At 43.8% G+C, this 13,295-nt stretch overlaps 1 protein-coding gene across 1 annotated transcript in view; it reads left to right on the forward strand.

The window, feature by feature from the left end:
• Positions 1 to 13,081, forward strand: part of abcc1 (ATP binding cassette subfamily C member 1 (ABCC1 blood group)) — a 107,811-nt gene extending 94,730 nt beyond the window's left edge. The window contains exons 27-31 of the mRNA XM_078418355.1: positions 2,552 to 2,698; positions 4,752 to 4,910; positions 5,015 to 5,181; positions 8,907 to 9,101; positions 12,648 to 13,081. Coding sequence (XP_078274481.1) covers positions 2,552 to 2,698; positions 4,752 to 4,910; positions 5,015 to 5,181; positions 8,907 to 9,101; positions 12,648 to 12,756 — 777 coding nt within the window. The 3' untranslated portion in view covers positions 12,757 to 13,081. The remainder of the gene's footprint in view (positions 1 to 2,551; positions 2,699 to 4,751; positions 4,911 to 5,014; positions 5,182 to 8,906; positions 9,102 to 12,647) is intronic.
• The last annotated feature ends 214 nt before the right edge of the window (positions 13,082 to 13,295 follow it).

The following is a 13,295-nucleotide window of genomic DNA, read 5'->3' on the forward strand; positions in this document are numbered from 1 at the left end:
TTTTGGGTCGAGACCCTTCTTCAGGCTGATTTTAACCAGCATCTGCAGTTTTTTCCTACACATGAAATGGTGGGAATTGTTTGTGGGTTTCAAACAGAAATACAAACACCGGGCAGAGTATAAATCAAGAATTTGAGATGTACATCAGGTAATATAATAATTCTGTGAATGGAGCAAACCAAATTAGCTGCTATTGGAGCAGAGGATGAATTTGTGCACTAAGGATTAACAAGGGGATGGCCTACTTTAGAATAAAGAATAAAAATGAACTGCAAATACTGGTTTATAACAAAGATATACACAAAATGCTGGAATAGTTCAGCGGGTCAGGTCACATCTCTGGAGAAAATGGATAGGTGACGTTTTGGGTCTGGACTCTTCTTCAGACTGATTGTAGGGGGGAAGCAAGAAAAGAACAGGATAAATCAGGGCCAGCAATAGTTGACCTTTGGTTGTTCCCTGATGGGGGATAGTGTCTTTGCAAGAGGCAGAGTGGGAAAAAATGGTGTTCAGATAACTGGGCTAATTTCCCATTCTGCCTCGTGCAAAGATGCTATCCGTTGCTCTCAACCCCCCATTTCTGCCACATCTACTCCCAAGATGAGACTCCCCATACGAGGACATCCAAGATGAACTCATTCTTCGGTGAACGTTGCTTCCCTCCACCCACCCTCCCTTCTGTCATAGATGGGTCCCTCACACGTGTCTCCTCTGTGTCCTATAATTCTGCTCTCGCAGAACACTTGTTAAAGGTTAAAGTTTCTCTGGTCCTGGCCTTTCATCCCGTCAGCCTCTGCATTCATCACCTCGTCCTCAGACATTTCCGTCACCTCCAACGTGATCTCACCACAAATCATATCTCCCACAAAACATCCCCACCTCATTCGGCCTTCCACAGAGACCACTTCTTCCGCAACTCATCCCTTCCCGCCCAAACCACCCCCTCTCCTGGTACATTCCCCTGCAACCGCAGGAGATGCAACACCTGCCCTTATACCTCCTCACTTTTAGCGCAAGATAAAGTCTGATTAAAGATTGGTCAAAGGTCTCTATTGAGGTAGATGGGAGGTCAGGACTGCACCCTAGCTGATGGGAGAACTGTTTGGTTGCCTATTAGCTGGGAAGAAACTATTCCTGCAGCTGGAGGTATGAGTTTTCAAACTTCTCCCCTCTCCCATCAGGCAAGAGATACAGTAGAGGGAGTGATTGCAGTGAGATGGGTCCTCGATTATGCTGGTGGCCTTCCATGGAAGGGAGGTTGATTTGTTTGATGGTCTGGGCTACGTCCACGACTCTCTGGAATTTCTTGTGGTCTTGGATGGAGCAGTTCCCAAACCAGGCTGTGATGCTTCCCAATAAAAGCGCATCTGTAGTTGGTGGGACATGTTGAACTTCCTAAGCCTTCTAAGGAAGTAGAGGTGCCTGTGTGCTTTCTTGGCCATGGCTAGAATGTGGCAGGTCCAGGACAAATTGCTGTTGATATTTATTCCTAAGAACTTGAAGCTTTCCATCATCTCTGTTTTGGTGCCATCACCATTTACGGGGGTATATGTAAAGTTTCACTTCCTGAAGTCAATCACAATCTCCTTTGTTTTGCTGAATTTGAGGGAGAGGAGGTTGTCTTGGTACGAGGTTGCAAGGTTCTCGATCTCCTTTCTGCAGTCGGTCTTGTCATTGTTTGATATCCGGGTGGTATCGTCTGCTTACAGAATGTTTACTGCTTCCCATACCTTGGCAGCTGCCTCCTGGCGGCAGCACATATCAATGTGCCCTCATTGTGCCAGCAAAACATTTGGTCTCTTGTGGAAAAGGCTGTTTCAAGATCTCAGACCTGGCACAAAACCTGTGGCTTACTAGGCGACTGTAATCCCCACTCTCCTGCATGCTCCTGAAATCTGGTCCACCTCCCGAAGGCCGCCAAAGGGCCTGACAAAATATCATCAGTTGTCCACAAAATCCTCCACATTCACAGAAGGACATTGAGTCAATGCAAATGTCCTCTCCCAGACTAATATTTCCAGTAGTGTGACCCTGGTTGCACTCAGCCAGCAACTGTGGATGGGAAAAATCATTGCATGGCTTATAGCAGACTCCCAAAATGGGCACCCCTTCCCATGTTAGAACAAATTAGAGGGTGTACTCAAAGCCCACATCCTCTCACATTACCTCAACTACATTTCTTCAAGCCCTGCCTCCTGTCAGGACACGGTTTATTCTTTGAGTTCCTAAGTAATTTCCTCCAATGATGAGCCATTCTGCACGTGGTTGCCCTTGTGCCACGGTGCACAGAACCCTTGACTACCTCTCATCTCATCACAAGCGCAGGCAAGTGGGACTAGTGTAGCTGGGACATGTTGCCCAGTGTGGGCAAGTTGGGCCGAAGGGCCTGTTTCCACACTGTATCACCCTTTGATTCCCTGTTGCCTGACCTGCTGAATGTTTCCAGCATTTTCTGTTTTTATTGCACAGAGATTCTTCAGAAATAATATGTTGCGTAAGAATATATATTGCAGTTGGAACTGTCCAAGTAAATATGTTTTATTCTACTTAGGCACATTGGATTATTAAAAGTAATCGTCCCCCTCAAGCCTGGCCTTCGGAAGGAAATATTGAATTTCTAAATTATGGCTTGCGGTACAGAACCGATCTTGACCTGGCCTTGAAGGACATTACTATATCTATAAATGGAGGAGAAAAGGTTAGTGAGAACAAAAATTATAACCAATACACCTAAGTAATTGTGAAATTTGTCTGAGGTGATGCTTATGCTGAACTCTCCATTGATTGTAGATGTCATTTCATTGTCACCAAACTGCAGGCTATCAATTGATGACTATGACTAGCAATTTTTTTTCATGTGTATAATTACTTGGAAGAGCTTTTCTAATTATGTTTGTCAAATGTTGTTCTTGTTATAAATTTTCCCCGGGCAACTAATTTTGCCCTTTTGCTGATTCCTGTAAATTATAACAAATCTAAAGCTATCTAAATATTGGTGAAAATGAGATGCTGATATTGTGAGGTGCAGCATTTTGGGAAATCTAACCAGGGCAGGACCTTCACAGTAAATGGCAGGGCTTTGGGGAGAGTTGCAGAGCAGAGGAATCTACGAATGCAGGTACATAGTTTCTTGAAATGGGCATCACTGGTAGATAAGGTGGTCAAGAAGGCTTTTGGCACATTGGCCTTAATCAGTCAGGGTTTTGAATATAGAAGTTGGAATGTTATGTTACAACTGTTTAAGGCCCTTGCTACCCTGCTATAGGAAAGATGATGTTAAGCTGGAAAGAATGCAGAGAAGATTTACAAGGATGTTTAGTTTAGAGGTACAGTGTGGAAACGGGTCCTTTGGCCCACCAAGTCCACTCGACCAGCAATTACCCATGCACTAATTCCATCCTACACAAGGGCAATTTACAGAAGCCAATTGACCAATATGTACATCTTTGGAATATGTGAGGAAACTGGAGAAAACCCACGTGGTCATGGCGAACGTATAAACTCCGTACAGACATGTAGGAGGATGAGAAGAGATTTTATAGAGGGTTGAAGATCATGAGAGGAATAGATAGGGGAGATGCACAGAGTCTTTTACTCGTTGTAGGGGAATCAAGAAACGCAGGACATAAGTTTAAGGTGAGGGGGAAAGATTTACTAGGAATTGAGGGGCAACAATTTTACACGGAGGGTGGTGGATATATGGAATGAGCTGCCAGAGAAGGTAGTTGAAGCGGGTACCCTAACAATATTTAGAAGATATTTGGATAGTTACATGGATAGGAAAAGTTTAGAGGGATATGGATCAAATGCGGGCAGGTTGGACTAGTATAGATGGGGCTCCTTGGTTTGCATTGGCAGGCTGCAGGGCCTGTTTCTGCACCGTGCTACTCAAACCATAACTGACACATGTTAGAATCAGTCACTTTGTGTTATGAAGAGCCTAATATGCAATCTCAGTGCAAATACATAACGTGTATTTTGAATGTGAACATTGCCTTATTGAGCTACTGCTAAGAATATGATACGATAGCACTTTAATTATCCCAGGAGGGAAATTGATCTGCCAACAGTCATAAAACACAAGATATGTGAAACATGAAATTAAAGTGCTGAGTGGAAAGGATTGGGGATGTGCAAAGATTGGGTGGGAGGGGGGGGTCAGTCTACCCCACGACAGAAGGGGGAGGAGTTGTCGTTTGATAGCCACAGGAAAGAAGGATCTCCTGTGGCGTTCTGTGCTGCTTAGTGGAACCAGTCTGTTGCTGAAGGTGCTCCTCAGGTTGACCAGTGTGTCATGGAGGGAGTGAGCTGTATTGTCCAGGGATAGTATTAGAATATCAGAATATTAGAATATTGGGCGGCACGGTAGCGCAGCGGTAGAGTTGCTGCTTTACAGCGAATGCAGCGCCGGAGACTCAGGTTCGATCCTGACTACGGGTGCTGCACTGTAAGGAGTTTGTACGTTCTCCCCGTGACCTGCGTGGGTTTTCTCCGAGATCTTCGGTTTCCTCCCACACTCCAAAGACGTACGGGTATGTAGGTTAATTGGCTGGGTAAATGTAAAAATTGTCCCTAGTGGGTGTAGGATAGTGTTAATGTACGGGGATCACTGGGCGGCACGGACTTGGAGGGCCGAAAAGGCCTGTTTCCGGCTGTATATATATGATGATATGATCAGTATGTCACTCTAGCCTTCGCGACCAGATGTGCTATTGATTTCACTAACTATCCTGTAAATATTTTTCTAATAGATTGGAATAGTAGGAAGAACAGGAGCTGGGAAATCGTCTTTTGCACTTGGTCTATTTAGAATAATTGAACCAGCTGAAGGAAAAATAGTCATTGATGGAATTGACGTTACACAAATAGGCCTACATGATCTCAGGTTTCAGATCACGATTATACCTCAGGTAGGCAATTGAACATTTTGGAGTTTATGTTTTCAATCTAAAATTTGAAAATGTCATACCATAGAGTTTTCAGTAATCAAGTGTCATATGTAATTAATTGCCAGGACCCAATATTGTTCTCGGGTTCACTTCGAATGAACTTGGACCCCTTTGATAAGTACTCTGATGAGGAAATATGGAGCGCTCTGGAACTGGCCCACCTGAATACATTTGTGTCTGGTCTTCCAAACAAACTGAATCATGAATGCTCTGAAGGAGGAGAGAACCTGAGGTAAAATATAAATGATTGCAATGGTAATAAAATACAAAAAATAAGCATGTGCAAAATCATAAAATCGGTTAATACCATCAAACAAATCACTTTGCTAATTCTGCTTTTTAAATTAAAAAATAATTATGGATAATAATGTGGGATTTTGTGACCAGCTGTGATAATGAGAGTAGGTTGAGAACTTCTGCAGACCTTGAGCTCACTAGTTGAATGCCCTTTGCACACACTTAACCTTGCAACAGGCACCCAGGTATTGTTTTCTGCTGAGAACTTGGCTTGCAGCTGGTCAGAGAGGCCCAGCGTGGTACAGGACCTCAAGGTGTTCGAGTGCTTCAGACAATCTAGCATCTCCGCCCCCCCGCCCCAAGTCAACGAGCTGGCATTTAAATTGAAGGTTTAAACATGTCCCAACTTCAAAAATATTTCGGCACAGATTAAATTGGCCTGGTGCTTATAATATTTTAACACATCCAAGGTGGCTAAATAGCTTTAAATCAACTGAATTAGAAAAGGAAATTGTACTTCATAGCAGTCCCTTTTCCATTCAAATCAAAAAGTGTTGTGGTCTAAAGCCAATTTAAGCTGGTGTAGGCTCAGAGGGCAGCCTTCCCAGTCAGACTTGAAAAATGTGATTAAGTCCGCACTTTCATGTCTGACTCCATAAGATGTGCAACGATGCAGCACAGATTTCATGAGAGCTAAACGTAGCTGAATGGGTTAGATTCCAGCCGAGATTGGTCCTGCACTTTCACCCAGTTAATACCAGTCCATCCTACTGAGAATCCTATCTGCTGCAATCCTATGCTTCACCACTCAAGCCCCCAAAATGATCAGAAAGTGGACTTATCAATCACGAGGTTTTGAACAGTGTTTTGCACCAAGACTGATTTCTATCATTCTCTCGCCTGTGGAACAATTTTGAGATGAAGGCAGCATTGTTTCTTGTGCTTCAACACACAACGGGAATTTCTGATTCATTATTTCATCAATTTGGACGATGTAAACAAAACTGAGCAAGTTAGGATCAATCTGTCAAGAGGTAATGGGTTGAGGGGTGCAAAAAGGGCAAAATAAATCTTGATCACATTGAAATGTACAAAATCACTCTGAGCTTGACAGCGTAGAAACGGGGATGTTTGTATAAGAAGGAACTGCAGGTGCTGGTTCATACTGAAGATGGGTACAAAAGGCTGAGTGTAACGGGTCAGGCAGCATCTCTGGTGAGAAGGAATGGGTGATGTTTAGGGTCGGAACCCTTCTTCAGAACGAAAGATGGTGGGGGGGGGGGGGGGGGGGGGGGGTAACTGGAGGCGAGAAAAGGCCAGAATAAATCAGGGCTGGCAACAGATGACCTCAGGAGGGGTGGTCCATAATGGCTCATTCCTGGCTGGGAAAGATTTGCTAACAGGAGGGAGACAAGGATGCTAACATTGGAACTACGTAGTAAGACGACTAGGGTCGGGGGGAACCAAGAAGGTACGCATCATGTTCCATCTAGGTAGTTTACATGGGGGAGGGAATGCAGGAGTTACTTGAAATTAAAGAAATCAACATTTGTCAGCTGCCCTGGCTGATTGCCAAGACACGAATGTCACAGTCTCAAAATATGCGGTTGGCGATTCCAGATAGGGATGACAAATTTCTTCACCCAGAGGAATTACCTATCCAAGAAGATCAACCACTACCCCTGATAGTGTGTTCCAGGCTGTCCAGACTATCCCTGTAGCTAACACCCTCTAATACAGGCATTATTCTGATTATGTGGTCTATATTGTATGAACATTGGATTTTCCAATTTCAACCCTTTTGTCCAGTCTGTTTTACTTCCCTGCTCTTTTTTTGCTTCCTTCCCCTCTGCCCCCCTCCCTCCCCCCCCCCCCCCCCCCCCCTTTCTGCCCCTTTCACTAATTAATGTCCACCTGAGGAAATTCAGTGTCTCTGAGGATCCTTCATGCTTCTATTCTGGGGTTGTAGAGAGCATCCTGTCCGGCAACATCACAGTCTGGTTTGGGAACAGCTCTGCCCAGGACAGGATGGCCCTGCAGAGAGTAGTGCGTTCGGCAGAACGCACCATGGGAACTACACTCGCCCCCTGCAGGTCCTATACATCAGGAGGTGCAGATCAAGAGCAAGCACGATTTTGGGGGACCCCTGCCACCCCAGCAACGGACTGTTCCAGCTGCTACGGTCAGGCAAACGCCTCCGCTGTCACGCTGTGAAAACGGAGAGGATGAGACGGAGTTTCTTCCCACAGGCCATCAGGACTGTTAACTATTATAACTCCAGGGACTACATTTTTTTTTTCGGTATTAATTTTAATTTTTAAGCTGTAATTGTAATTTTTTGTGCACAATCCGCAGGCATTGCCACTTTCATTTCACTGCACAACTTCTATGTGTATGTGACAAATAAACTTGACTTGACTTGACCCTCCTGTTTCAATCAAAGGTAGACACAAAATGCTGGAGTAACTCAGCAGGTCAGGCAGCATCAGATGCTGAGTTACTCCAGCATTTTGTGTCTACCTCGATTTAAACCACCACCTGCAGTTTTTTTCTACACCTCCTGTTTCCATCCCCTGTGGGATAAATTGTGGGAGTTCAACGCCATGACAATACTCACCATTTGTATATCATATCATATCATGCCCTTCGGCCCACCTTCGGAAACAGGCCTTTTCGGCCCACCAAGTCCGCGCCGCCCAGCGATCCCCGTACATGAACACTATCCTACACACACTAGGGACAATTTTTACATTTACCCAGTCAATTAACCTACATACCTGTACGTCTTTGGAGTGTGGGAGGAAACCGAAGATCTCGGAGAAAACCCACGCAGGTCACGGGGAGAACGTACAAACTCCTTACAGTGCAGCACCCGTAGTCAGGATTGAACCTGAGTCTCCGGCGCTGCATTAGCTGTAAAGGTATAATCGACTGATGTCTATTTCAAACCCACTGACTCCCACAACTATCTGGACCACACTTCTTCCCACCCTGCTTCCTGCAAAGACTCTATCCCCTACTCACAATTCCTCCGTCTACGCCGCATTTGTGCTCAAGATGAGGTGTTCCATACCAGGACATCTGAGATGTTCTTATTCTTTAGGGAATGGGGGTTCCCCTCTCCCATCATTGATGAGGCCCTCACTCGTGTCTCCTCGGTACCCCACAGCTCTGCTCTTGCTCCCCCTCCCCCTAGTCACAACAGAGACAGAGTCCCCCTAGTCCTCACCCTTCACCCCATCAGCCATCGCATACATCACCATCTAAATCTCTCGTTTCCCTTTCCCCTGACTCAGTCTGAAGAAGGGTCTCGACCCGAAATGTTTCTCCATTCCTTTTTTCCAGAGATGCTGCCTGTGCCTTAGTTACTCCAGCTTTTTGTGTCTAGCACCAGTTATATAAGTATGGCTAATTCAGGATTAGGAATACTGATTTATTTTTTGTGGGACTCTGGAACGAAAAGCAAAGTAACTAGACACAAAATGCTGGAGTAACTCAGTGGGTCAGGCAGTATCTCCGGAGAGAAGGAATGTGTGATGTTTCGGCTCAAGACCCTTCAGGTCTGAAGAAGGGTCTCGATCCGAAATGTCACCCATTCCTTCTCTCCAGAGATGCTGCCTGACCTGCTGAGTTACTCCAGCATTTTGTGTTTACCTTTGATTTTAGCCAGCATCTGCAGTTTTTTTTCCTGTTAAAGATCTAACTATTTTGTGTTTTCAGTGTTGGACAACGACAGCTGATTTGTTTAGCACGAGCTCTCCTTCGGAAATCTAAAGTCCTAGTTCTTGATGAAGCCACAGCTGCTGTAGATCTGGAAACTGACAAACTCATCCAGTCAACAATAAGAAACCAGTTTGATCAATGCACTGTCCTCACAATAGCACATCGTATCAACACCATAATGGATTATACACGGTAATTTAGCATGATGTGATTTTTATGTACTGGGTGATTGCACATGGCATATTGTCCAATTTGACTAATTTGATGGGAAGTATAAAGTCATTCAGGATAAAGAACACGTCCTCTTCAGCACCATGTATCACCTGCAATTAGCTGCATACAGGCACTCACTCCTCGGCTTCCGATGGGGTTCCGTTCAGAAAAACCCATTAGAAACCGAAAGTATTGTAAGTCGAAATCCATTGAAAACGCGCGATCACGTGTCCGGAAGCGAGCGGCGGCTCGCTACGGGTTCCTGGCTTTGCACCATCGCAAAGGCGAACTATCGCAAGACGAACCATCGTAATCTGGGGAGTACCTGTATTTGAAGAAATATACTGCTTTCTTGTGAGGTTCTTCATGCCTGCTGAAGGAACAGGTTGCGATTGCAACCTATGGGAGTCGGTGCCACCTTGGCAGATCAGTTTGAGGAAAAATTTCACTCCATTTCTTAAGCGAATTTTGGTAACATTCTCAAAATCAACATGGCTTAATCAGGGTAAATCATACCCATTGTTTAATTCTTAATTACTTAGAAGATAACTAATTCAAATTATTGAATAATTTGTCAACAGAAAAGTGGGTTAATTCAAGCCATCAATATTCCCATTGACTTGTTGGAATCTCAGCCATGTTGTCGGGGAAGGTTGGAGAAACTGGTCCTTGTGTACAACCACATTTATACTACCTCCCGAGGATAGAATATGGGGATGTTAAAAGACAATGGTCTGTGCATCCAGTGATTGTCCAGTCCAGATGAAGGACCTTGATCCAAAATATTGACCAGAGATTTCCCTTCACAGATGCTGTCTGACCCACTGAGTATCTCCAGCTATTTTTTTAATGCTCCAGATTCCAGCATCTGCAGTCTTTTGTGCCTCCAGTGATTGTTTAAAATGTCATCACAAAGGCATATAACGTTAATTTAGGTGGCACAGTGACGCAGCAGTAGAGTTGCTGCCTTACAGCGCCAGAGACCTGGGTTTGATCCTGACTACGGGTGCTGTCTGTACGGAGTTTGTACGTTCTCGCTGAAACCTCGTGGGTTTTCACCAGTTGGTCCGATTTCCTCCCACACTCCAAAGACGTACAGGTTTGTAGGTTAATTGGCTTGGGTAAAAATTGTAAATTGTCCCTAGTGTGTAAGATAGTGCTCGTGTACGGGGATCACTGGTCAGCACAGACTCGGCGGGCCAAAGAGCCTGTTTCTGTGCTGTATTTCTAACTAAAATCTTTATGGCAACTTGAAAAAGAAGAAAGCCCTTTTATTTTCAAAAGTGGAATTGATTTTTCAAGTGATTCATTCTGTAAGTTATTATTGGAGGTGCAAAGGATCTTGGGAGTGCTGGTGCAAGATTCCCAAAAGTTTGCAAGTTTAATTTAGTTTAGAGATACAGCACACATTAACACTATCCTATACCCACTAGGGACATTTTTTTAAACATTTACCAAGCCAATTATCCTACAAACCTGTACGTTTTTGGAGTGTGGGAGGAAACCGAAGATCTCAGAGGAAACCCATGCAGGTTACGGGGAGAACGCTAGTGAAGAAGGCAAATGCAATGTTAACATTTATTTAGAGAGGACTAGAATATAAAAACAGGGATGTAATGCTGAGGCTTTATAAGGCACTGGTCAGACCGCATTTGGAGTATTGTGTGCAGTTATGGGCCGCTAATCCGAGGAAGGATTTGCTGGCTTTGGAGAGGGTCCAGAGGAGGTTTACGAGAATGATCCCGTGGATGATTAGGTTATGATGAGTGTCTGAAGGCACTGGGCCTCTGTTTGCTGGTTTAGAAGAATGAGGGTGACCTCAATGAAACTTGATGAATAGTGAAAGGCCTCGATAGAGTGGATGTGGAGAGAATGTTTTCACTAGCGGGAAAGTCCAGGATCCGAGGGCAGAGCCTCAGAATAAAAGGATGTACCTTTAGAAAAGAGATGAAGAGGAATTCATGTCGTCAGGGGATGGTGAATCTGTGGAATTCATTTCCACCAGCTGCTATGGAGGCCGGCATTGGGTATTTATAAGGCGGAGATTGATAGATTCTTGATTAGTAAGGGTTATTGGGAAAACACAGAATAGGGTTTAGAGGGAATGATACGGTGGCGCAGCGGTAGAGTTGCTGCCTTACAGCGAATGCAGTTCCGGAGACCCGGGCTCGATCCAAACTATGGGTGCTGTCTGTCGGAGTTTGTGACCTGTGTGGGTTTTCTCCGAGATCTTCGGTTTCCTCCCACCCTCCAAAGACGTACAGGTTTGTAGGTTAATTGGCTTCGTAAATGTAAAAATTGTCCCTAGTGGGTGTAGGATAGTGTTAATGTGCGGAGATAGCTGGTTGGCGCGGAACCGGTGGGCCGAAGGGCATGTTTCCGCGCTGTATCTCTAAAACATAAAATAATGATCAGCCGTGATTGAATGGCAGAGTAGATTTGATGGGACAAATGGCCTAATTCTGCTCTTCTGACATGAATGTTTATAAGATGTATAAAAAAACTGGTGATGCCCACTCCATACCTGGAAGGATTCTCCCATCCAAGTCTTCCAAGAAAACCACTGGCAAGAAGAACTGGATGTCAATAAAGTTGGACTAGCAAGATGAGTGAAAAAACTTCCAGACTTAGTCATTCCCCTGACAGCCACATTTATTCAAACAATGTTTCAGGATGTTTCAACACATTCAACTTTGTGTAAAGACTGCAACTTTAAAAATATTTCTAGACAATTAAAACACATTTGTGCTGAAGTGTGCTCACCACAGCCCAGGTATATTGTCCTCCCCATCACAGGACTAATCTTAGATAGACACAAAACACAGGAGTAACTCAGCGAGACAGGTAGCATCTCTGGAGAGAAGGGATGGGTGACGTATCGGGTCAAGTCCCTTATTCAGACTAGTTAGGGATAAGGGGAATGAAAGATAAAACGATGATGTCGAGAGATAAAGAATTATGAATTAAAGATATGCAAAAAAGGTCATGGTGATAAAACAGGCCATTTATTGCTGTTTGTTGGGTGAAAACGAGAAGCTGGTGCGACTTTGCTGGGGGAGGGTTGGAGAGAGGGAATGCCGGGGTTACGAATTGAAATGTCACCCATTCCTTGTCTCCAGAGATGCTGCCTGTCCTGCTGAGTTACTCCAGAGTTTGGTATTGATCTTTGGTTTAAACCAGCATCGGCAGTTCCTAATCTGGCCTTTTTGAGCACAATGGTTTGTCCAGTGCTGAATCACAGACTCTTTGGGACTGTGTGATGGTGCTAAGGTTGAGATTCTCCACAGATTAACAGCCCATGTGTGTAAGTGAGTGATCCTTAAGCCATATTTGTAACAGTAAGAAACATTTTGTTTTTGTCTTGGTTTTCTTGTGTCGGTCTCACAAATATGGATACAGTTTAAGGTTTGATATGAAGATGTGAAATTATGTTTGCATTGGGTAACTCTAAAAGTGGGGAAATTGGCAATGTTTTAATGGTTGTGTTTTTGTGAGATTTTGAACATTATCTTTTTGTTTTTGCAGGGTTCTGGTTCTGGACAGGGGCCAGATTGTGGAGTTTGATACCATACCAAATCTTATTCGTAGAAAAGGAAGCTTCTACAAAATGGCAAAGGACTCTGGTGTCTTGTAGCTTCATTTCTATTTCCCTGTTTACACCCAAGTTCGAGATGTTACACAAACTGTTTAACTTGAATGCAAAATCCTTTTAAGTTGGCACCTGGCATATGTTTATAAGAGTTTTGTATAAATGAGTATTTTCATATACTTCATTTTGTAGATTTGAACATTTTTCTTTAAGGAACTGTTGCTTTCTTATTTAAGTATTTATGGTAAGTATAAATATGACAACCTTAAAAATAGGTGCAAGGCATCAAAACATGTGGTATATTATGGTACTGCATTTATTTTTGACAATTGTGTAAAATGTAAATCTTTCAAATCATGATGAATGAATAATAAAGTTTATGGTATCTGAATTTAAATGTGCTCTCACTGCAGTCTTGCAAGTATATTTTCACCTGCTTACTGCAATCTCACAGCAGCTGAATTGTGACATTCTGTGCAAGCCAATATGCTGAAACATCATTTAACGTGAATTACCGAAGTATACAGCACAGAAACGGGCTCTTGCCAACCCAACAATGAAAGTGATCTGTTATTTATGTGTAC

Source organism: Rhinoraja longicauda, chromosome 21, assembly GCF_053455715.1.
Source record: "Rhinoraja longicauda isolate Sanriku21f chromosome 21, sRhiLon1.1, whole genome shotgun sequence".
In the NCBI taxonomy this organism is placed as follows: domain Eukaryota; kingdom Metazoa; phylum Chordata; class Chondrichthyes; order Rajiformes; family Arhynchobatidae; genus Rhinoraja; species Rhinoraja longicauda.